The 22,939-nt window shown below is 38.7% G+C and overlaps 1 protein-coding gene across 4 annotated transcripts; it reads right to left on the reverse strand.

Annotated features, from left to right (window-relative positions):
- Positions 1-12,398: 12,398 nt before the first annotated feature.
- Positions 12,399-17,547, reverse strand: LOC116196010. Of its 4 annotated transcripts, XM_031525506.1 has the most exons (3): positions 17,374-17,547; positions 16,205-16,271; positions 12,399-13,731 (listed from the first exon to the last, which is right to left on the reverse strand). In XM_031525506.1, the coding sequence occupies exons 1-3, from the start codon at positions 17,388-17,390 to the stop codon at positions 13,378-13,380; spliced, it is 438 nt and encodes a 145-aa protein (XP_031381366.1). In that variant the 5' UTR covers positions 17,391-17,547; the 3' UTR covers positions 12,399-13,377. The 4 variants fall into 4 exon arrangements, with proteins under 4 accessions (XP_031381366.1, XP_031381370.1, XP_031381367.1 ...); XM_031525510.1 differs by lacking the exon at positions 16,205-16,271 and having other exon boundaries at positions 12,399-13,723; positions 17,374-17,545; XM_031525507.1 differs by lacking the exon at positions 16,205-16,271 and having other exon boundaries at positions 17,374-17,545.
- Positions 17,548-22,939: the final 5,392 nt, after the last annotated feature.

Raw genomic sequence — 22,939 nt, forward strand, 5'->3', positions numbered from 1 at the left:
ATGGTGGGTCCCTTTAACAGTCCACGTAGGTCACACGTAGACAAAAATTGACGGAAGTTATAACGGAGGTCATTTTTGAGACATTTCAAAAAACTTATGATTTTTTCTGTTACAAAACAAAATTTAGGATAAAATTGAGACATTTTACAAAATTTGAGTTTTTTTTTGTAATTTACCCAAAGAAAAATGTTTAAAAAAAAGGACACTCGAAAGATAAAAAGTTTCTCACTCTCTATGAAATTGATTTTTTCTAAATAAAAAAGTTGGAAAAAAAATACTTTTCGAAAATAAGTGGTCTGATGATAATGACCGGACCAACTGGTCTAACGAGTCGATCGGATTATCTGGTAACTTATTCAAAATGGATTTGAAGACACTAAAAGAATTAGAGAAAATTAAAAAACAAAATGGAAATTAAAAACATGTATTTTTTAAAAAATGAAAATAATTAGTCCGACTATAACGACCATATTATTTAGCTTAACATATCGATCAGATTACCAACAATAATGGGCCGACCGAATTACATGTACTTCAGGGGAAAATGTGAAAATAAAAGAAAAAGAAAGTTCAAAAATCTAAAAATTCAAAAAAATAAAACTCGCGAGTGAAGAGAAAAGCTCCACTCGCCCCTAGGTCTCACAACGAGTAAGCTTTACCTTTTATTCTTCTTTTCTACGGAATAGCTTTACCTTTTATTCTCTATAACTTTTCCGAGGAGGCGGCCTACACTACAATTTGTATAACCTATGCTTACGAGAAAAGCTTCCGGTGTGCGAAAATCAAGTACTAGATATTATGCGATAACGTGATAACGATAAAACATTGTCTTCAAGGAACAATCTCAAGAATCAGTCAAATGTCATTGCGCGACCCTCCTGTGATCGACATTGTTGTCTGAAGCGGACTGGACGTCAAACCGATCGAGGCTTGAGTTCATGGGTTCGACTGGGGTTCGATGGGGTCGAATTCGCATGTTTAATTAAATATTAAAACAAATTTTTACCTAATAAAAAGTGGTAATAAATGACAATAATCAATACATAATATAATTACTTCAATTTAAAACAATAAGGAAGCAGTCGGTTAAGGAACTTGTCCAAGCCTTTATTAAAGCTGCCAAGAGGTCCAAGGTTTAAACCTCTTTCACCTCCATCAATTTTGCTAATGTTATTATGAACTTTAAATAAAAAAACAAGAACCTGGCTAATCACACCCGATTCGATGCTACTTCAGCTCAAAATCGACCGGTGTCGAACCGGCCGGCCTGATCCGAATTTGATAACAGTGGTGAGAGCATCTCAAATGGTGGTCCGCGACCTGTCCTTGTTCGTGCAATTTTTCGGGCCCCTCATTGGAGCGGATTGGAAAATGGGGACCTGTCCATTTGTACAGGGACCTATGCTGCTTGTCTGCCACTTAATGTTTTTTTTTTTTTTCCAAATATGAAAGGTTCTCGTTTCGAGAGTTTGAGAGCCACCAAGTGCAGGGGAGTTTCTGCAAGTGGTGTCAGTGAAACTCGATGGAGTATGACCTTTTATATATACTTAGATTGTGATATTTAATGGTAATCTTATAAATTGACGAAGCACGAAGATAGATATTTACTAAATTCACTTATGAATTTTTATTTATTTTAGTTTTATTTATTTAGCTATCTATGTAAATTGGATTTATTAACCGATTACAAAATGGGGTGATAACTAAAATAAAAATAAAAAATAGAGTGAGTTGAGGGAAGTAACGAAGAGAGGGTCGGGGAGTGTACATATACATTCATATATTTTTGGGAAGTACCATGAAGAGACACTCATATGTATTGGGAACGGAAGATATTGGATGTCCTAAAATGGAACATGTATTAGGAGTTTAGCATAATAAAATAAAAATCAAGAGATTTTATATTTGATCATCGCAAATTATAAGACTTTTCATGCTTTTTGATTATTATTTCTTTTTATTTCTTGGACTATACTCAGGTATATTATTTTCGATTACAATGGAAATTCATGACCTAACCTATGTATATATTGACAATCATATATAGTGCGGTGATCCACGAATCACATATTTCTTGCCTATTGTTCACATCAAAAACGCTCGGCACCTAATTGGCAACACATCAGGATGACTCCAAGCGTGGTAGGAAGCAGTTTCAAGATACTTGACGTGCCACCAATTGACCCTATCGATCCAATGCGTAGTACCACGGCCTCAAATGTCTACGGGATTAAATGGCGACTGGATTTACCAAAATTGTAGTAATAATGAATCACACAAACTCACGGCTCAGGGATTTAGCCGTCACGCGTTCTCCCACCTATCTCTAAGTTCTATTAGAGACACAAGATCCACAAAAGCGGCTCGAAATCCAGCTACTTGACCTCAGCTAGGACCTACTCGCATGGCATAGTTGCGAGCCTTCGATGAGCTCAGCTTGCTAAAGCCAACCTTGATGGCGGTTATGAAAGCTAAGTGCAATAAGATAAAGTGCTTGCAAGGTAAATTGCAAGGAAAAAATAAAAGTGCTAGAAAAATAAACGATAGGAATGAAAAGGTATGGGTTTTTATTAAAGTGTGAGAAACTCTACAACGAACAAGACGACAAGTATATAGAGGCGATACAATGAAACTCTAGAGAATATATTGTAATCGGATACGCTTATAATTACGAAACGAGATAATATTCAAAATAGGAAGTAAACTACTAGGAAAATTTAAATTGCCTAAACCCTCTAAAACCAAATATTCTAGAAATATCGGCCGACTTATTCAATGCCTAGAATAAAGATAGCTGCAATCTTCATTCCTTGCTCCATAAGAATACTAAGCTGCCAAAGAAATTAATTCCTCACCGCCTCTGCACATGGGAAGCGTGCCTATACATACATATATTTGTATCTTCACATGAGCTCTCTTCATGCTGGGCTCGCTTCATGAATAGGCCAATCTTCATATATTCTTGGGCTCTCTATCCACTTGGACCTTAAATTAATCCGACCCGTGCAAGAAAATCTTGGCCCGTTCCTCTAGCTAACTTTGGAAAACATCGAGAGCACTCCCAATTTGGCAATTCTCACGAGATACAAGTGAATTGATAGCAAACGGCCTCGGTTCAGTTAGGACAACTTCGGAAGCCCTCCCAGTCCATAGTATTAGCTTTTGATGTAGGGAAGAGGGTATACACTTTGCTACATGTATCCAATTTTGACCAAGAAGTGCAGAATAACTTGTCAAGACATCCACAACAAAGAAGGCTAAGGTAATCACCCTTGACCCCACCTTGATGTCGGCCCAAAGAATCCCCCGAGCGCTGGTCACAGCCCCCTTAAAGTCTGTAATAGTCACTCCCATCTTCACGAGGTCTTCATCCGTGCAGTTGAGCTTGGCCATAGTACTAGTGGGCATCACATTCATCACCGTACCGTTATCTACCATAACCTTTCGCACCAAGATATTAAACATGTGGACGGTAATAAATAAATGACGAAGATGTCGAGACATCGCCTCCAAGACTCGCTCAAACACAAAGCATTGATCTATTTCCTTCTTCATATTCTCAGCCTGTGGTGCATTATCAACCGGGGCTTTCCCATCTTGGCTTGATCCCCGGGCATGTATAATTTCGACCTACCTAGCTTCCTCGACAAGAGGAATTGATTCTTCGGCCATAAATGAAGCTGGGACTGTAAGCATTGATACATCTAAGCTCCCTACAAATGTGTCGAATTGAATCTTACCTTCAACAACTCCTTCGTCAAAGTCCGATCCACTAAGAGTAAGATCGTCATCCTCCCACGCCACTTCATTTGGTGGCTTATTCGTGGTATCTTCTAGTTGCTGGTCCATGTCCAAGCGTCTCTTTATGGGCTGATTCTCCCCATGAACTGCTTCTTGCAATTGATGCCCTCCAAGACTCACCGCATTTCTCTCCACTTGATATGGTCGTTGTTCATGGCGTTTTTGTGATCGAGTTAGTGGTTAAGGAGTCTAGGGATGCTGAACCATTTGCCATTTGTTTTTGGGAACGTTTGAGGGCGGAACAACAAGACGCTCCTTAGCCAGTACGCGTTGAATGATCATACGGAACCTCCTCGGGTTTAGGAGCGAGTTTCTGTGCTGAAATGAACCAGTTGTTCCTCTATTCATTGGCCCGACTTGGGTATAAACAACATGAGGGACTTTATTTACTTCCTCCGGGCATCTAAACTCACCCCCGACCTCCCAAGGCTTGCTCAAGGATCCAGAATCAGCATGGAAATCAAACCTTTGAGCCATGTAACCGCTATAACTTGGTCCTCGAGGGTTAAGACCCAAGCCGACCTCAACCCCACGAGCTTTCAAGCAAGTCGAAGCATCCTTGACAAGTTCCACTTCCAATCACTTGCGTTTATCTTTCAAACTTAAACCTTCTCGATCTAACTTGACCCCGAGTTGTTCTTCTTCACTTCGGCCTTACCACTTCTCTATGGAGTCCACTTTGGGATCCACTTCTCCACAGATCGCGGCTGATCGGTTCGTCGAACTTTGCTTCCCCAAACCGGCTAAGGTGAGGTCGGTTTCATCATCTCTTGGACGACTAACTTAGAACATGTTGTGCAAAGCTTCTTGTCTTGATTTAGTTTATATAAGACCTTCATCACCTCCTCTATAGCTTCAAGAGATGGGCCAACCTCTTCTGACTTACGCTTTGAAAGGATCATCCTCAAGTCCATCGAGCCGGCAAGAATATGTGCCGTGGGAAGGAATGGATTGGCATTAACGTTCATAGTCTTTTCTCTCATGGTAAGGATGCCCCTATCGAACTTGTCTTGGATTATATTCCTTAAAGAAACACAATGCTTAGTGGAATGGTTCCAAGAGCTGTGGAATCGACAATAATCACGGTTTCGAGTCTTCTCCGCTGATGGATGCTTATGACCAAGCCCGAACTTCACCAAACAAGACAATCAAAGATCTCTTTAGTCTTGGAGACATCGAATGTATAGTACTTTACTTGGCCAAACAAATTTGGTCAATCATCTTTGCCTCCTTTTGCCCGTACAAGCGGTGGGCAAGGCACCGGCTTGTCCGCGATAATTTCCCCTATCTCAACTTCAGGATCCTCTTCATGTTGATCCAAAACAGCATGTATATGAGCCCGATTGTTGCGTTTCCAATCAGCCTCTTCCTTTAACAACCTTCCGTAGCTAGCCGCTTTTGTGGCCGACTTGAAGAAGTCATTAAATCCCATTTCCTCGAAGTTCTTGTTCAACTTGAACTCGAGGCTGTTGAGATACAACTTCACAAATTGCTTCTCTAGAAGATAAGTTATGCATCTTTGCTTTGTAATCTTGAAGTGGCTAATATAGTCCTCGGCTCTCTCGCCCAGTGCTTGAACGAACTTAGCCAAGTCGACCAACGTAACATCGGGCTGAGTTTTATAAAATTGTGCATGGAATTTGGCCTCCATATCTTGCCAATCTCTAACCGAATCAGCTGGTAGGTTTATAAACCAATCGAAAGCTATCCTGGTTAACGAGTTACTAAAGAGCCGCAACTTCAAGAAGTCACTTACGGCCACCACATCGCATTGGCTTGATAACCGAACTATGTGCTCGATTGAAGATTGCCCATCCTCTCCAGAGAAGAAAGGGCAAAAGTCGGGCATACTCATGGAAAATCATGAACTCGATCAATTCCTTCGAGATATGGCTTCCTATAGAGCGGCCTATCTTCTCGATGCAAGGCCGGCCCATACATGTCTTGGATCATAATCGTAAATGCCCATTCAGGCGTTTCCCCTTATGACGCACCGGGTCATCGGCGCCGACTTGAGAATCTTTCTTCTCTTCTTCACGCAAACGTCTTTCTTCTTCGCCCAAGCATCTCTCTTCTTCCTCTTGCGCTAAAGCTGCTTGAGAACGAATCACCATATTGAGAATTCTAGCACTTTTTCGGTGGAAAGCAGGTCCCCATCGAGCGTGCCAAAAAGATGTTCATGTCAAAAACGCTAGGCACCTAATTGGCAACATGTGGGGATGACTCTAGGCATATGCCAAGAAGCAATTCCAAGATACTTGACGTGCCACCAATCGACCCTACTGATCCAATACGTAGTACCACGGCCTCGAATGTTCGCGGGATTGAACGGCAACTATATTTGCCAAAGTTGCAGTAATAATGAATCAGACGAACTCACGGTGGATTTAGCCGTTATGCGTTCTCCCACCTATCTCCAATTGCTATTAGAGACACGAGATCCACAGAAGCGGCCCAAAAGCCAGCTACTTGACCTTGGCTAAGACCTACTCACACGGCTGAGTTACAAGCCTTTGATGAGCTCGGCTTGCTAAAGCCGACCTTGATGACAGTTATGAAAGCTAGGTGCGGTAAGGTAAGGTGCTTGGAAGGTAAATTGCAAGGAAAGGACAAAAGTGCTAGGAAAATAAACGATAGGAATGAAAAGGTACGAATTTTTTATTGAAGTGTGTTGAACCCTGCAACGAACAAGACGACAAGTATATATAGTCGATGCAATGAAATCGTAGAGAATATATCATAATTGGATACTCCTATATTTACGAAATCAAGATAATATCCAAAATAGTAACTAGACTACTAGGAAATCTAAATTGCCTCAAATCTCTAAAACCAAATATTCTAGAAATATCAGCCGACTTATTCAATGCCTAAAATAAAGATAGCTGCAATCTTCATTCTCACGAGATGCAATATTTAGGTGTAAACACCTATATATGTGTTTAAATTCTTGCCAGGCTAGCTGGTTATATATGTTTCCACCGTAGAAACTACACTCTTAACATAATGAGTTGTGGTTGGCTAGCACCGGCTACTGGTATCAGCTGGATGAGTTTTCCAGTGTCTTTAAGAATCTACTACGAGTTTCAATGTGCTGGGACCGAGTCTGAGTATCCTCCTCCAAGCATCTTTGTACTCGAAGCATCCCAGCCAGTAACACATGCGGACGAAAAAGAAAGAGCCCGACAATACATGTCATCACGGCCCACAGGCGGTATATATCGTACTTGAGCTTGTCATATTGGAGTATCAAGAGATCTGGGACCACCAGCCACATGGCTTTGACGAAGGTGTAGCCAAGGCAGGTGACTGTTGCACACATGACTAGTGACAAGATCCAGAGGCAGAATTTGTTTCTCAATTGGGAACCCGCTTATGACCAGGAACAAGACCACAAGTGACTCAAGGAATGAGACCATGTTGTACTTCATGAAGTCGTAGTACTTTTCAGGGGAGTAGTAAGCAAGGACCGCATTCCCAGCAGCACACACTTCGCTGTCGCTGCAGGGACCCGCCATGGCCATATTGGTGTCATTCTGCCATACACCACCCGGAAGTGCAATCGCTGCCTGGAAGGGGCAGGTTGCGATGATGCTGGACACCATCATCAGGACCCCTTCGTGTCATTCATCCAGTCCCCTCTGTATTCCATGATCTGCTTCACAAAGTGCCACACCCCTTTTTGACATGGTCGAAGCATAACAGTCTCTGCTGCAGCTCCAGCTCCGGCTCTGGCTCTGGCTGCAGCTAGGATTTCTCGAATCTCCAGGCTCTTGAAGTCTCTTGGAGAGTGGTTTAGTACATCCAGTACTGTGAAATGCATCCCCTTCGTGATGTTAATTACTTCTTTCCTCACTCTTGGTAACTCAAGCAAGAATCTCACCATCTGCGTATGCCGTCAACCCATCAGCCAATCAATTATATATTTATAGTACGTAAGATGATATATATATATATATATGTATATACTTCATTTATCAGATTGACAGAATCATTATAAAGTACATATGTATAGCTGGAAAGATCTATATATATATATATATATATATATATAGATATCCATATGTGTGTGTGTGTGCTACGGTACCTCTATCTGCTTCAGCATCACAGCTAAGTGCAAGACAGTGTTGCCAAGGGAATCGGTCATCTTCAGGACCTCCCCATCATCACTGGTCGAACCCAGCACGAGTTTGAGGACCTCAAATGGTTGTACTTCACACACAGGTGGAGAATGCTATCTCCATCATCAACCTTCTTCTTCTCAGACTCCTGTGCAAGCATCGACTTCAAGAGCTCCTGGACCACTGGGGATTCGCCCTCTCATGGCGGCCATGTGACCTTTCCCTCTTGGTCTTGCATGAGACAGGCCTTTCCATTTGCTTTCAGCAGCTCCTTTACGATTTGGTCGTGGCCACTTGCTGCTGCCTGTTGCGCCTAATATACGATAGTGGAAGACAATATGAACGAAAAGCAGAAAGGATACACGAAATTGATTACCCAGTTCGTCAGAAATTCTGACTACGTCTGGGGGCGCCGCCAAGCCAGGTATTCTACTATTTTGAGTTAAGGTTACAAGAGATATAAGCTGCTACTTATAAAGGAACAAACCCTAATTACATCACCAATGGGCCGAACAAAACATGGGGTACTTCATAATTAGATCGCCGCTCTCGATCTGGAATCATAGTACTTCAGGTTCCATAACTCAACACTGCCAAGTGGCGAGGGGTGCATTTCTCTAAGTCCTGCTCTGAGGCAAGCTCGAGTATGAGCTCGAAGAGCTGTTTCAAGAACTTGAGGTGGCCCGTAAGAGCTGCCTAGTGCAAGGGAGATTCTGCAAATGATGTCCAGTGAAACTCGATGGAGTGTTTGTTGAGTTATGGAGCCTAAAGTACTGTGAATTCGGATCGAGATCGGTGTAGCCCCCGGCCCATAATTGTATTCGGCCCATTGGTAATGTAATTAGGGTTTGTTCCCTTTATAAACTTTAGTTTATATCTCTTGTAACCCTAACTCAAAATAGTGGAATACCTGGCTTGGCGGCGTTCCCGGACGTAGTCAGAATTTCTGACGAACTGGGTAATATATTTCGTGTGTCCTTTCTGCTTTTCGTTCATATTGTCTTCTACTATCGTATATTTTTCGCGACAGTGTTACCTTCCAATATTGTTTGAGCAAATCGTCTAAGGCAGCAACCGAACCCATGATTGCAGCGTCATAGAGACCTGCAGGTGGTGTGGAAAGGTTTTCTGGCGGTATGGAGCCGGTGCCATGAGAATCAGTCATCGTTCAAGACACACACATACAATCAGACCCAACACAAGTTTCAGTACCTACAAAGAAAGGGCAGAGAGCTGATCTGTTGATGATGAGCTCTGCTCACTTGTGTAAGATCAATAATTCCGAACGGCTGATGTTGGACCGACGATGGACTAAACTAATTTGTGGGGATGTGCAGGGTCACCCGAAGGGGTATTTACATTAACTTCTCCAACAACTATACATCAGCCCTCTACCGTGTAACCCCACATCATCAATGCTTGATGAAAGCGCAAAAGCTTCTGGCCGGGTCATGCTCTCTCTATTATCTGGACCTTTTAGTCCGCAATGAATATTCAAAGTAGACATGCGCATGCTATGTTAATGAATACTATTTTCTTTTTTCGGGTGAACCAATGATCATATGTTTCCTTTGGAGTTCTACCACTTATCCAAGAAAAAAAACAGTTGCTTGGAACCCCTTCCTCTATTTACTTGTTAGTGTGGCTCTTGAACAGCGGCGTTAATAGAGCGGTGTTAATCCGTGGCTAGTCTTTCCCATCTTCATAGCATAGGAAAGAGCGTCCAGTCCGGATCTCATTAAATATAACGGCTATGTGTGGATTGCCTTTGGTTGAGCCGGTTGTGAGATCTATAGCTTCGACCAGGAATTCTGACAACAATGTATTAAAAGACTAAGGGGTTACAGTACTGATCTTAATAATCAACTAAGCAAACTCTCATTCGGAATTTTTAAATTAATTTGGGATGAATCAGACCTCTCCAAGTAGGATTCGAACCTACGACTAGTCAGTTATTTGTCCTTCATTTGTCCATTAAGCCTCGATCGGATTCGAATTACAGACTGGAGGCTTGCGATCCGTTTATGAGTACTTGGCAATCCCCTCTAGGGCTGACCCTGCTAGACGGTTTCTCTTTGTTCCACGCTTTCCATGGATATTAAGGAACAGACGGACAATCATCAACTTGTTATGAAAAGAATCTTATTGTGAGCACAATTGGAACATTTCCACGAGACCTGTCTATAGTGCGTTTTTCGAACAATTCGAAGAACGAATTAAGTAGACTCAGTTCATCGATCTTAATTTGATCTTGGTATTTGGCCAATGGAAACTTCTCAGGAACGGATAATATATAGCTTTGGGTTCGTTGAGGACTTCTCAATGAAATATCAACAGCCTGACATTTTCTAAGATAGTTGGATACGTTATGGAAAAATGATACATACTGAAAGGATGTTAACTTCCGAAGAACAATTCAAAGGAGAATTTAACCACGTTGACTTCATCCTCCATGCATCTTGGATATATATATATATATATATATATAACTAAGTTAAGCGAACGGGAATTTCTCGATAAAATATGGAAAGCTGACATTTCTATGTGTTACTTATCAGACAGTTAGTTATTATTATGAGCAGAGTTTAAGGGTAGAAAATTAACTGAAAATAAACAGAGTCCCATAGTAACAAGTATTTGAAACACAAGGCCTCTTTTCATCATCATCACAATTGAAATACTCGGATAGATTTGAAAATTGACTTCAAACTTTGAGCCTTTTTATTCAATTAATCAAAAGAAAAAAAATAAAAGAAAAAGGAGGGGAAAAAACCCGACAGTAGGCGAGGTTGAGTCGGTCATTTCCGGTTACTTTGCCCACTCGCTCCGTCCCCTCTCCTCTCCCAAACTGTGGGGTACGATTTGTTGACTAAAGACGGAGGAAGACCATTGGGCTTCGGTCAATGGAAAGTCAACCAGTAATGGCTTCCTTATCCTTTCCCCCTTCTATTATCTTTTGGAGCAAATGTTCAGTGAACATTACTCGACCATTTGGTGATATGACACCCATGCAACTAGAATGCTCTAAAGTGGAAAACTTGGTCTCACAACACGTTCACAGATTGTTACTTGTAAGCATTCTAATTAATTGTCAATCATTCAAACCCAATATTATTCTAATCTTTTGGGCAGCAAAAGTCTGTTAGGCGCGGAGTGGCACCCATCAATGGCTTCTCCCGATGCTGGTGGTCGCTGCGAGATGCTGGAGCTCGTTGTTTGCATAGCACTGCTTATCGTTCTCTTGAAGTTCCTCTTATCTAATGTGCTTGTCTTTCTCCTCCTCAGTGTAGTTGAGTTCCTCAAGGAAAGGCAGGCCTCGATCTCCTTGGAGACCTGAAACCGAACCCCACTCACAGGCCAGTGGAGGCAATGTTATGACCCTTTCTTAACATACGAGTCCTTTCATGATCTTTCCATATTGAGATCGGGTTTGGTTTTGATGATATGATTATGAACCATGTTTTTAGGTCGGAATCGGACCCGGTATCATTGATTACGAAGTCTTCTTGAACTTCAGGGGACCCGACACCCACGAGAGTTCACCGATTGCCAGCACAACAGCTCGGCAGGCATCCTCGTCTTTCAGGACAGCGAAGATCTCCATTCTGGGGACGAGATCGTTCCCAAGTTTAAGCCAGGGGATCATGCAGTCGAAGATCTCCATTCCCATATTCTCCAATATGCTTCCAGCAAATGGTGCCTCAGGGAGCATTCTCTTATCGCCAAACGCTATAGAGAAAAGAAGCAAATTGTGGTGCCCATCTTCTTAGACGTTACGCCCGATGAATTTAAGAATCAGACCTGGAACTACAATGCAGAACTCCGGCAGCATGCTAGGAAGTATCTGCGTTGTGTGGGAGAGTGGAGGAGCGCTCTCTCAGAGCTGGGACGACTGAAAGGATCACATATTACACATATTACATTACATTACATACATATATTCATATAATTAGTTCTGGTCCATCCTTATGATAGGGAGTGGAGGGCGGGTTTTCCTACTTGTGGGACCCACCCTTCTCCTTCTTCTTTTTTTTAAATTTTTTTCTTTTAATTTGTTAACTTTTTTTAATTATATTAATTATATGGACTTGTCACAATGTGTATTACTTCATATCCAAAAGTTTAATGAATCCAATTAATCTATGTATAAGCAAGATCGGACCATTAAATGATAAATCTCACCTAATTATGATTTATTTTTTTCAATCACAAGACTCATATCCGAAACTTTACTTCAAATGAACAAGTTTCCTGAATTACATAAAACCAAACCAGAGTAGTAAAAAGCCTATTCAAATTTAACAGCAATTTATGTAGTTTCTTTTTATTTGTGAGTTTGGAATGTCCTTATCTTTTTTAGTGAAATGTAAAGTTATAGTAGCCTATTGGCTGAGAATGATTCTTACTTGGATATAGTTGTGATCATGAGATGATTTTAATAAATTTCGAACACCTATTGCAAGCAAACTTCATCCATTTAAAATTAGTGGTCCACTTTAACATTTCTCTCCCTCCAAACGAAGTACACAAGACTATGTTATATAAGCTTCATCAAGATTGCATCTACAGCTTTCCCTCTAAGATGTGCGGCAGCCCAATTTAGCTCCTCTCCAATCTCCTACCCTACTCTCAGTGCCACACTTCTGCAGAATTCTACACCCTATCTCTTTGACAAAAGAACGAGTGAAATAGAGATGATCTCTAGTTTCATTGTCCTCCCCACAGAGTTTACAAATAGAATCAGCTATAGGATTCCACCGACAGACCCTGTCCATACTGTTGAGACTATTGTTTATAAGAAGCCAACTGGTAAAGCTGTGCCTAGGAATACAATAATTGAACCTAACTAACTTATACCAGTTAACCTTCCTTCCCCTTTTCCTCAGCACATTCCATGTTATCGAGATAGAAAAACCACTTCGAGTTCCAGCCACCCAAGCAACTTCATCCTCTTTATCAGGAATAAGATTCACATCTCTCTTGATCTGTTGGATACTTCTTCTTTGACTATTTCGACATGTTCTTGTAATCCAATCAGTGTTATTCAGAGCATTTGCCACAGTAGCATATTTTGTGACTCTATACAGATTTCCTCCCTTAATCAGAGGACTTCCGCTAGCCCAATTATCATACCAAAAGTAGGTTGATTGGCCATCCCCGACTTTATCCCTGATAAAAGGATAAGTTGTTGCTCGGAGCTTCAATAACTTCCTCCAAGCATAGGAACAGTTGTTTCAGACTTCAAGACTCCGTGAACTCTTGCCTTTAAGAAGATATATATTCAGCCATGCGATCCACAAAGACCCTGCCTTCTTCATAAGCAACCATATGAGATTTAAATTGCAAGATAAGTTTCAAACGTCCAGATCTTTGACTCCTAAACCTCCCTCTTTCTTAGGTAAACAAACCATACTCCAGTTCAACTTAGCTCATGTTCCCTTGCCATCCTTTCCAGTCACAAGAAAGCTTTACACTTCTTTTCCACCATCTTCAGGACTTTCTTAGGGAGAACAAAAGCACAACACCAAAAATTCACCTGAGAGTGAATAACTGACTTTGCTAGCTGCAGTTTACCGGCATAAGAGAATTTCTTCACAACCCATCCTTCAATCCTGCTCGTGATTTTATCAATGAGGGATTTACAATCTCTGTCCGTCAACCTAACAGGAATGAAGGTGACTCCCAGATAACGGACAGGAAGAATACCTCTCTTAAAGCCACTGAGATCCAGCAATCTCTGGATAGTAAGCTCATCCATCCCATCACAATAAATCTTCAGTTCAGCAGGACTGAGCCTAATCCTGGACATCTGATAAAAGCTGTTAAAAACATCCAACACAGCTTTTAAAGTACTATCACCATTAAGAAAAATTCACAAGTGTGAGACCCAGCACTTATTTTTCAACATGCATACATAGACATATATTTATATATGTTTATATATTATATAATATACTGATATGTGGCTGAAGGAAGGGGGGAAAAAAAAAAGACAATTGGCATGTGCTCCACGTGTTTTAAGCAACCCTTTTCCACAGCATGCATCTCAGTTCATTTGTTCCTTTATTTTCCTTCTTTCTCTCTGTTTTATTTCCGGCTGGGAGGACGAAGGAAAAACAGAGAGAGAGAGAGTTGAGTCGAGAGGACCCAGTGGAGAAGAAGAAGAGGAAGGATAGGTTCAGGGAAGTCTTCTAGCTGAGTTTTAGTCCTGTTCAGGCAACAAAGAACAGAGCAAAATAGGACATAAGATACTAGAGAGACTGCGAGAGAGAGTGACGATCTAAGATGACCAAAGTCGAAGAGGAAGACGGTTAAGAATGGAGTTCTTGATTGTAAGTTGATATTCCCTACATTATAGACTCTTGTTCACTGAGTTTAGACGTGGATTGAGCCATGCTCCTCTTTAGTCAGTCTGGGATTCTATCTACTGCCAAATTAAGTAGTTTCGGCTTTAAATTTGTTCTCTGCGGTTTAGTCATTCTTTAATATTGAGTTCATGTTTTCTGTGGCTAGTTGAATTCTTTTTAGAGGAGAGGTTGGTGAGGTTGGAGATAAATAGGATTTGAAGTGTTCGGTCTTGAGGCATGAAGCTAATCTCTTGATTGAATTGAGTATGTTTCCAATGCATATATGTGCTCTTTGGCTAAGTTTGACTTGCTGTGATTGAGAACAATGTGCGTATGACGTTGATTTGGGAATTTATTATGCACTATGGTGATATTATGTAGTGGATTGAGTGACTAAGCTCTTGCTTATTAGTATTTTAGAATAAAGGAAGTACTTAAAATGTTACGACTCGAAATTTCAGTTGAATTTCCCTTATATTTCATCGGTATCCGTTATCACATAAACTATTAATATAAAACTTGCTTTCCATAACCCTCAGTAACCTATAACCAATCTAACTAACTCTCTCTCACACACACACACACATATATATACATTCTAAGAGAGTCGCTTCACTAAACGAATTAAATAAAAATTTCAGGTTGTAACATATTCAAATACTTTCTATATAAGAAAAATACCTATTAAATAACTAAGGTCCCTACCTAGTTTTCCGAACTGATCCCTGATATCAAAAATGGTTCTCCTACGCAGCTAGAAGCTTATCTGAAAAAATACATGCAGGGTGTGAACTGCATCTCAATAAACATAAAATTTCAAAGTGAAATAAACTATTATTAACTAAAAATATATTTTTAAATAAACAAAAATAATATTAGCATACCCAAGTCTATCATTTAATTCACCAACACAGCATATTATGCAATACATACAAATAATTACCAAACTCATTCGTGACCAATAAATTATCTTTATAACTATATAATAATATTAAAATTAACTATTAACTCAGCATCACCTAACAGTCACACACTGACTAAATCAAGCATCAGCAAACAACACAATTTTCATAGAACAACTTCAAACAATCTTAATAATCATCATATTTATAGCAATCAAATCAGACAAACAATATACAACACAACCAATCAATATAGCCATAGGGTTGCATTTCCTCGCAACAGAGTTGTGACGGTACCGTGACCCCGCATATCTTACTCATATCATCCTCAACTCTCCATACTCATATCTCATAAGCGAGGGCCGCCTATTAACCTCTGGCGGTAAGAGTTGACCTCAATTTATATTTCGCCGGGTCGAGCGGCCAATCGAGCCCCTTTTTCTATTTCGCCGGGTCCAACGACCGATCTAGGCCATATTTATATGTCGCCGGGTCCAACGGCCGATCAGGCCCTATTTATATTCCGTGATCTGGCCCATATTTATATTCCGTCGGGTCCAGCGGCCGATCTGACCCATTTTATAATCCGCCGGGTCCAGCGATCCCATGGCTATAGTCAAATAACAATCACAAGCACAATCAACAGCAACATGCCAACTGATATCATATACCCACACCAAATTTTTATTCCCAAATTATCATAATATTTCCTTCAATAATAACATTCAGACAATTCATATCTCATATAATGACATCATAATCCATCACTTATCATATATCCGCATAAATCAATTTATACGCTCTATACAATTATTACCAACTAAAACTCTTGCAATGATCACAATAATCACATAACCTCAAACAGATAACTACAACACAAACATAAAACGTCTCTCAAATCCTCTTATTATAATCAATCCTATTAATCATTCCATCATTACCATACACTTAACTTAATATATGTGTATATACATATATATATATATATATCAATATATATATATATCATTTCACAATGGAATAAGGCACTCACCGATGACTCCCAAAAATAAATCATCAAGTGAAGTCTTCGAGATACATGGCTTTGATATACTCCATCCCTGATCATGCAATTTATAAGCGTATATCACACCACCAAGTCACTAATCATGCAACAACCAAGATCCTCTTCTCGTCCTAGTTCAAACCTTATTCCTTAACTTAGTTCCTGTTATTCCACTTTATTTTGGCACGACTCTTTCCCATTGTTCAACATTTAAATGTGCAAATGAATGGTTTGATTCATAAGCCACTACTTCTGGATTCTGGCAGGATCAATTACATACTAGGAGCTCTCCCTTTGAACCACCAAATCACCTGGTTATCATGCTTCTTCTAATTAAATGTTCGTTCTACTGAATCCAAAAAAGGGACAGTATCCATATATGTATAGCATATGCTTATAAGAAAATAAATTTCATCTGATTTTTATTACTACATAAACATGTTAGATTTCAAAATTTCCATTCACTAAGAAGTAATTGTAATTATTTTCACTCAGAAATTTCCCTGAAATCTACGAATTAACTAAACTTTATGTCCTTCGAGGGATTGTGCTGACTGCACCCGGTTTACCTATTAGATCCCCATCCCCAGCTTCCCTATTAAGCCGGGAAAATAAAATTACAAGAAAAATTCATGGTAAGAGTTAGGTTCTATAATTCTTACTCAGCATTGGTCCAGACAAGGTAGATTGGCTAGCCATAAATCCAAAAACCCTTTTACAGTAAATCATTCTGAGTGGGAATTGGTGTTCTTTACACAATGCATAATAGCATATAGCTGGTTTAATGGATATCTCAACCAACAAAAATTGCTAGCTTAGTTTTAGTTAAGCATTTGCATCACAAAAAATAAATAAATAAATGAAGGAAAATGCATTTAGTGGGTGATAGGAGGTAGGAAGGATTTCAGAAATCCTTACTCTATGTTTGACAGCAAGATAGGATTTCCCCCAGCCAAAAACAGGACAATGAAAAAGAAAAGGACAGAAAACCCATAGCTTCCCGCATCCGACACAATGGCTAAACTCGCAACAAATCGACCTTTTCCCACAACGAGAAATTCGAATCATATAGAGTTCAATCAAAGTTTAGAAGATGAACAAAGCAATCGATCGAGATTCAGCAAATTGATGAAGCAAGATTCCAGTCCGTTCCTTACCTTTGGGTGAGCTCCATCCCGACTCTCGGTCGAGTTCTCTATTTCCTCTCTCCAGCACATCCTCTCTCTATCTCTCTATACCTCTCTTTCCCTTGTTTGTTCGTCGATCCCAGCCAAGAACAAAAAAAAAAACAGAGGGAAATGCAGGGAAAGAAGGAAGGAAGAAAACAAATGAAATGGAAAAAACAATGGCGGTGGCAGGATGGCATAAGGGGAATTGAGGGCCACGTGGGGCCCTTTCACCCCTTTCTTTTGTGCGTGTGTGTTTTTTTTTTAATTTCCTTCAGCAACGTGTATGACATACATATAAATATATAAGCATGTAAGTATATGTATATGTGTTCTGCTTGCACCTTCTGCTTGAACTTGGCTAATTGAATTGGTCATCCGTTTGATATGATTTACAACATATCCTAAGTTGATATGATTGAAGAAATACATGTGCATATCATTCTGCATCATGCCGCATTTGAAGAGTTAGTCGGAACCCGAAAGGGATAAGTAAAAGCACTTGTTAATTATGAAAGTCTCATATTATATCTATATAAATGAAGGAACAAGGAAGTTGAACTGACGCATATTTATGCTCTTATTTGGTATATAATCTAACATTTATGCTTGAACTTAATAGGGGCCAAGGAGACCGAGATCATACATCCTAAAAACTCGACTCAATAAGATAATTTTGGGAGTTCAGTGAATACTCCGCTCCATATTAGAATGAGGTTATATTCGGGGTAAATATATGAAATGCATTTTAGTTAAGATTAATGAAATTAAAAGAACACATGAATCTTGATGCTTATTTGTTAAGATGAAGGTAAGTGAATTCGATCATTATGGTATAGTGTGGATACTGTTGTTGTGATGGCTATGAAACCGCTAATCCAGCGGGATATAAAAAAGGGATGCTAGACTGCTGATTCGGTGGGATATAAATGGGACGCAAAACCGCTGATCCGACGAGATATAAATAAGGACGCTAGACTGCTAATTCGGCGGAATATAAAATGGACGCTAGACTCCTACCGTCGGAGAATAATAGGTGGCCCCCGCTTGTGGTAATCAATATGAGGAGTTGGAGATGAGGTGTGCGGGGTTACGGTACCGTCATAACTCTGTTGTGAGGGAAAATTTCATTTGAGTTTACTAATGTTAAATTGGATGTTGGTATTAAATTTGATGTAGGTAAGTTATGGTTGTTATTTAAATATTTTGGTGGTGAGTTGAGTTATATAAGGTGATATAGAATATGAAATTTAATACTCACTGAGATGTAACTCACCCCCTGCATATTTTTTGTTACAGATGAATTAGAAGCTAGACTAGCTGTATTGGAGGACTTTTTGGACTTCGGGGATCAGCGTGGAAGATTTGTAGCTAAATCTGTATATATATATATATATTAGGTATTAAGTTATGTATAGAATGTTCGTAAATAGTTACGACCTGAAAAATTTTGTTTAGTTGTTCATGGGTGATTTTGAAAAACATGCTAGAAGTTACTTTGAAGGTGTGATATACTTTTTTGATATAAATATGACGTGGTTGGCTAAGATAGATATAGTTGAGATTTTATGGAATTGTTTAACAGGTTTAAATTTGGTAAAATGGATATCGTGATACTCTAAAGGAAACTTCGTAGGATTTTCAGGTCGTGACAACAAGATCATCTGCAAACCCAAGGTGCGTTAGCTTAACTTTCTTGCAAAAAGGATGATATACTAGATGCCCTGAATCATCTGCTCTATTGAGGAGTTTTGTAACAACTTCAATGTCCATTACAAACAAATGGGGAGATAGGTGGGATAAATATTTATTTTTGTAAAGAATATTAACATTTTCCTACTATATAAATAATGACGTGGTATCGTAGAAGAGTTTCATTTATATTTTTGATAATGTGACAGCGTAAAAATCAGCTTGGAACTTTGTTTTCATATGTACTATTGACTAACCACTCGTACGTTGCCGCTGATTTCCTTTTCTCTTTTGTTATTTAAAAATATAAATTACAAACAACATGGATTAATTCAAATACTCTCACGCTTACTCTCTTTAAGCAAGATCTCGAGTTTTGGTCATGTAAATGAAGAAAATTCATGATTAGAAGAGTTTTACTCTTTAGTGGGCCGATCTCACTCAAGCTATTGGATTGTCGGGCCCATTGGACTTCTTGATAAGTGATGTGCACGAAAAAAAATTATAATATAATTACAATGTACTCTAATTCACAAAAAAAATTAAATTATAGTAACTTAATTGATTTCATATTATAGTTGATAGATGACAAAATATATTATTTATTAATGCATGAGTAAATTGACTATGTTATATATTTAGGATTGATCAAATAATTCCGACAATGAAAAAAAAAAGTATCATAGAATCCAACAACGTGGTCATAAAGATAATTAACAGATGCAAGAAGTTACTAATAAAAGGGCACATTCATCAATCCAAAATAGTAGACTTCAAAAAACTAATTCGTCTAATCTTTGTAAATAAAATTAAATAAATACACTTCAAGATACGATACATCTAACGTATCATTGAGTGTGTATGTACACTATATTGATATATAGAAAAACAAAATGAAAAGAAAAAATCATTTAAATCTTAGAAATTCAGAAAATAAAAAATAGGTTCCGTTTGTTTTCAGAATTTAATTTTAAGATTTTAACTCTAATTTTAATTCTACTTACTGCACAACAAAAATTATTTATTCAAAGTAAAAAAGATAGGCCCCATATATAAACCCACGTACAATTTCATTATACTCAATTCAATTTTTAATATTAAATTCTCCTGACTATTTATTACTTTTTCACACTTTTTCTCATAATTCAACACCACAATCATTACAACCCAATTAAAATAAAAATCAACCAACTAAAATCAAAATCCAACTCTCAAACCAAACGTAGCATAAATATTTAGTCTGATCTATTATCGTAAATATCATATTTTCGAAAAAAGAGGCATGAAAAAAATTTAGCATGTATCTTAACCAAAAAAAGATTAGCACGTACAAGGAATTAAGTTTAATAAAATAATAGTTTAATGAGGTACAGAATTCCAATTGCAAAAATTTTCCTCTTAGAATTTTCCTCTTAGAATTTTTCTCTTTTCTGTCTCTTAAAAGGAAGAGAGAAGATTTTTTTCAAATGAAAAGAAAGAATTTCTTTCCTAAAATGCTTGGTTGATTGACATGTGGCTATATCTATAGATATATATATATATATATAAATAGATTGACAAAAAGGGAAAATGAATTATATATTCTAATCCGTCCAACGCATAAACTTTACGATTTGTGTATATATATATATAGGTACAATCATATATATAGTAGGGTGACGAATCTCGTGTATATATATATACACACACTAGTAAGGTTGTCCATGTAATACACAGGAAAACTAATAAATGAAATCACACAATATATATATATATATATAATGAGAAACATATATTACTTGATTGGTAATTAAATTCTACTTCAATTTAATACATATATTACTGCCTGCTATCTGCAACATCACCAATGGAACGGTATCCTCCCTGCTAGTATGTTGTGGCAAGGGATGTCCGTAAGAAGGCTGCCACACTATGAGTACGCAAAGAGCTGGTCGGCAACACGCGTGAGCTCACAAAGAAAGTTTCAGTACCTACAAAAAAAAAATGCGCAGAGAGCTGATCTGTTGATGATGAGCTCTGCTCACTCGTGTAAGATCAATAATTCCGAGACGACGGACTAAACTAATTTGTGGGGACGTGCAGGGTCACCTGTAGGGGGTATTAATAACATTCTCCAACAACTATACATCAGACATCTAACGTAACCCCACCTCATCAATGCTCGACGAAAGCGCAAAAGCTCCTGGCCGGGTCACGCTCTCTCTATATCTTGACCTTCTAGTACGCAATGAATCTTCAAAGTAGACATGCACATACTACGTTAATGAATACTATTTTCATTTTTCGAGTAACGAAAGATCATACTATGTTTCAAAAAAAAAAAAACCCATCACATAATGCATCATATGATGCCCAACGAAAGCGAAGAAGCATCTGTTCACGTCATGCTCTCTGACTCTCTCTCGACTTTCTTTTTTTAGTATGCAATGAATATTCAAAGTATAGAGTTGCGCGCATAATATACATGTCTGGTCAACCCCAACGCTTGAGATTTCGTTCACACAGTTGCACTAAAATGGCTTGCTAACAATCAATAAAAATCACCAAAGTGATTTCCGGTTGTAATTTAATTAACACATATATGCGTGTCATTATTTTATCGAAATAAGCATTTATTAGTTAATATTCGGCAGAATATTCAGAATGGTACGTAAACTCGTTGCTCTGGCTGAAAATGGAAATACGTAACAGCATCCGAGGTAAGAAACACTTCCACTTATTGTAAACCATTATTGTCCAATGAGAACTAAGGATTAGTCTTGGCTTGATTTATTGTAAACCACTTCTACTTCTTTCACCTTAGAATAGGAAGAATGGAAGCTGAAATTTCTTTTATTCATAAATTAAAATGAATGGGAAAAATCAATTTCCTCCGACAGCCTTCCGGAGGAAATTAAATGCCCATGATGTTTGGCTATTTACAAAAATGCCACCCGTGAATTTTTTGGCACATGCAAATCGGAGGGAGCAGCATCTCTCAAATTGTATCTCACTGCATAACATCTTCTTTCATATACTCACATTGTGTTTAGATTGATGGTTTGTAAAGGCTTATCTGGGATTCCTCTTTCTCTTTTTTGTTTCTTTTTAAGGATTGGGCGATTTTTAAGATTTGAATCTCTAAAGAAGAAAAAATCTCCACTGCTAACTACTCAAAACAAATAGTGCCGTTAATTATTTAACCAAAAAGAAGCATATATTAGAGATAGATTACGAATGTGATTTTAAAATGTTATGCGAAGTAGAAATTAGATATTTTGAATTAGCACTTTACTCACGGTATAACAAATTCTATACCTAAAGGTTCAATTTGCATGCAATACGCGGGCTTGTAGCTTTGAGGTTTCTCGTACTATCGTGAATTGAAGCTATCCAAGCTAGAGAAGCTCAAAATATTCATGTCGAGTATCACAACACATTGACCTTATCAGGCGAGAAGCTAGATGCTATGCAAGTAAATTTATTATACATGCCTTCCACTGCCTATATTATAGGCAGTTCCATGTCGATGAAGAAACTAAGGGATAAGTCAAACTTGAAATTATTCCGATCTCTGTGTCAGTTGACGGTTGCATGAAGCTGTTGGGGCGTCCCGAAGGGCTAGCTCGATGGAGTACTCGGAATCCATCGTTGTCCTTGCATATGGTCTAGAGATAGTAACTAACGGTTGACTGAATCTATGGAAGCCGAAGACATCTTGATATCTATCCCTTCTCTTGCCCCAAAAAGAGGTAAAAAATTTGACCGGAAATCAACAGGGTCGCACATCAACAAACCAAGCCTTTTTCCGTCATAATTGAAATGTTAGGATAGATTTGAAAATGACTTCAAACTTCGAGCCTTTTTAAGCAATTAACCAAAAAAA

This window comes from Punica granatum, chromosome 2 (assembly GCF_007655135.1).
Source record: "Punica granatum isolate Tunisia-2019 chromosome 2, ASM765513v2, whole genome shotgun sequence".
Classification (NCBI taxonomy): Eukaryota; Viridiplantae; Streptophyta; class Magnoliopsida; order Myrtales; family Lythraceae; genus Punica; species Punica granatum.